This window comes from Nycticebus coucang, chromosome X (genome assembly GCF_027406575.1).
Source record: "Nycticebus coucang isolate mNycCou1 chromosome X, mNycCou1.pri, whole genome shotgun sequence".
Classification (NCBI taxonomy): Eukaryota; Metazoa; Chordata; class Mammalia; order Primates; family Lorisidae; genus Nycticebus; species Nycticebus coucang.
The window spans coordinates 117,892,504-117,895,402 of NC_069804.1; the positions used below are offsets into that span (position 1 = coordinate 117,892,504).

Here is a 2,899-nt window from a genome sequence, read left to right on the forward strand (position 1 = left end):
ATACTTATATATGAACTCAGCAACAGAAACAGGTGGCCAGGTCTTTTTATATTCTTATCTTGAATATTTTTCCAAAGGTAAATATCTTTATTGTATTTGTGATTATTAAGCATATATAAGTTTATAATAAAGATTAGAAAATAACAAGAAATTATCAGGATGAAAGTAACAAACAAAATCCTAATCAGTACTTCTATTCTGAACACACCCCACTCCCTCCAATTGAGTTTCAAGAATTTGCAAGGGAAATGGTAGCTGTTAGTGGGTAGATGGAAGAAAAATAGCTACTTTTTTCTTCTTGTAGCCTAGGAAAGGATAAGTAATCCTGTCAATACAACCACTAAAAAGTAACAATGGTTAATGTAACTGTGGGAAGATACAGCCCCTCCCTGGTAATCAGAGAAAGGCAAACTCCAAACACAGGGAGAAGGGGCCACTTTTGATTTCTGGAATTCGCGAAGACTAAAGTGAGTGACAGGACCTGGTGTGGTGGGGGGTGGGAGGTTAGTAAGCCTGATCCATTTTGTTGCTGGTGGGAGGGGAAAGAGGGACCAGACTTGGAGGATGACATAATCCTCACGTGATCAGGACCTGCCGGAGCTGAAGTCATTATATTCCGGGGCTTCTTCCTCCTCTGGGTACCAGCTCCTTACTGCCCTGCAGATGTGGGTGCTTCTGGACACCGGAAGGAAGAGGCAGATTCCTTAAATCTCAGCAGGTTGGTGTGAAGGAACGACTGGGATCCAGGACAGTAGTGATTGAATCTAATGACTGGAATAGGTCTGGGTTTGCTTTCCCAAACCCCCAGTAACGTTGTTGGAGATAATTGTAGCTTTTGAAGGGGTAGGGGTAAGGGATAGATTGAAGTCTCTTAAGAGACACTTAAATATTCAGTGATGGTTTAGAAATAATCTGCTTCTCTCGTCAAGGCAAGCTTTCTTTTTATCATTCTCCCTGGTCTTTCTCCAATTCTGTTGGAGAAAATGGTAAGCCTGGGATGTGGGTTGCTGGGTAGAGAAAGGCAGAAATCTTAGGAGGGGGACAAGAGAAATTTAGAGATAACTTGAAAATAGTTCGACTCACTCAATTGCTGGCCTGCTGCCATGGTGGGGTGGGGCAGGTCTGAGGAGGGAGAAAGTGGGCCTTGCAAGGACCAGGCCTAAGGGTGAGGGGTGGGAGGCGGCAACAAAAAATCCTGGAGCAAAGGGTAGGGATAGGTAACAAAAAAGGCAGTAGGAAATTTTGGGCGACCAAGGAAGTTAAGAATCCCGGATTCACGATAATAGCGAGTGTCTTGTTTCTGGAGCTGCGGGTTGATCCAGAGAACTTCCTTCCCACCCGCCCCCTTCCTTTTTGTTAGCAGGTCGGAGAGTCTGTGTTCACAGACCTCTAGAAGCAAGAAAAAGTGCAGGAAACTACCCTGCGCAGGCACAGGTCAGTGTGAGGGAGGCATTTAGACCGAATCTCTCGGAGTGGGAGTCAAGAAGGGCGAAAGCTGGGTAAAATTTGAGGTTTCACAGTCTTCCTCCGCGTCTGCTCCCCTTCTCCCGCCGGTTACAGAGGCCATTAACCTTGTCTGCTGGGGAAATGGCAGCAGACATTGGGACACTTAAATATTCAGTTCCTGGCGGGGAGGGGGTGGGGGGGGCTAAGAAGAAGAGACTGGGTGGGGGACGGAGGAGCTGAGGTGTCTCTGCTGTTGAAACTTGTGATTCTGTACCTGTGGGCCGGAGTAGGAGATTAAGGAGGGTGTCTTGCCTCAAAGAGAAACTGACAATCCTGATTTAAAAGTAACAAAGCAATCGTCTCTGCATTTTCTCCTTGGAGTTAAGCAGGAAAAAACATCATGCAAAAGCACTGCAAAGAAAATGAAGCAAAACCCAAATGCAGCGTGCCAAAGAAGGAAGAAGAACGCCCCTATGGAGAATTTGAACGCCAGCGAACAGAAGGGAATTTTAGACAGAGGCTACTTCAGTCTCTCGAAGAATTTAAAGAGGACATAGACTATAGGCATTTTAAGGATGAAGAAATGACAAGTGAGGGAGATGAGACGGAAAGGTGTTTGGAAGAGATAAGAGGTCTGAGAAAGAAATTTAGGGCCCTGAATTCTAACCATAGGCATTCTCGAAACCGCCCTTATCCCATTTAATTCATTTCTCTGAAAATTCAGGATTTTTTCTGTTATTAATATTGTCACTGATTTCCTTTTGCATTTTCTTGCTAAATATTTGCCATCATTTTATTCCAATCATTCGGTGTTGTTTAGATTTACATATGACTTGTCAACATCTCATCTTTTGACTCAACCTTATTTAATAAGGAGTCTCATTCATTTGCATGGTAAAGTAAAAATAAGAACTTGCAAAACAGTGTGTGTGTGTGTGTGTGTGTATACACTTTATGTTTACTTTTCTATATAACATAATGCAAGGGAAAGTGTCTGATTTAATATACACCAAAGGTTAACAGTGAATGTGTGTGTAATCTGTATTTTGTTCCCCTTTTTTTTGCCTATCTGCATCTTTTAATTTTCAAAAAAATGAATATGTGCTTGTGTGTGCATATTACTTGTGCCATCAAAAATAAAAACACATTAAAGCAGACAAAATAAAGCAATTTATCAATCCCCTTTGGAAGGTGGTGAAACACTTATTACGAATAACCTCTCAATAACAGAAGCACAACAAAGAAATGTAGACATCAAATTACCTCTGGATCTCTTAGCCAGAGGAATAAACTGGCTATTATTATAGATGCATGTGTTGAAGACTCAGTCTTTTCACAGGGAAAATATTAGCCTCACAGGACTTCTGTGAGGAATAAACGAGGCAGTCATTCTGAGCTGTGCTTGGTAGGACCTTGTCCCCACCTGTGCATACAGAATCCCCAAACCACTATA

General features: G+C 42.5%; 1 protein-coding gene across 6 annotated transcripts; it reads left to right on the forward strand.

Annotated features, from left to right (window-relative positions):
• Positions 1-594: 594 nt before the first annotated feature.
• On the forward strand, positions 595-2,691 carry TCEAL7 (transcription elongation factor A like 7). 6 transcript variants are annotated; one of them, XM_053579231.1, is made up of 3 exons: positions 595-718; positions 1,364-1,434; positions 1,828-2,691. In XM_053579231.1, the coding sequence occupies exon 3, from the start codon at positions 1,847-1,849 to the stop codon at positions 2,147-2,149; it is 303 nt and encodes a 100-aa protein (XP_053435206.1). In that variant the 5' UTR covers positions 595-718; positions 1,364-1,434; positions 1,828-1,846; the 3' UTR covers positions 2,150-2,691. The 6 variants fall into 6 exon arrangements, with proteins under 6 accessions (XP_053435206.1, XP_053435205.1, XP_053435207.1 ...); XM_053579230.1 differs by having other exon boundaries at positions 601-718; positions 1,833-2,691; XM_053579232.1 differs by having other exon boundaries at positions 601-718; positions 1,836-2,691.
• Positions 2,692-2,899: the final 208 nt, after the last annotated feature.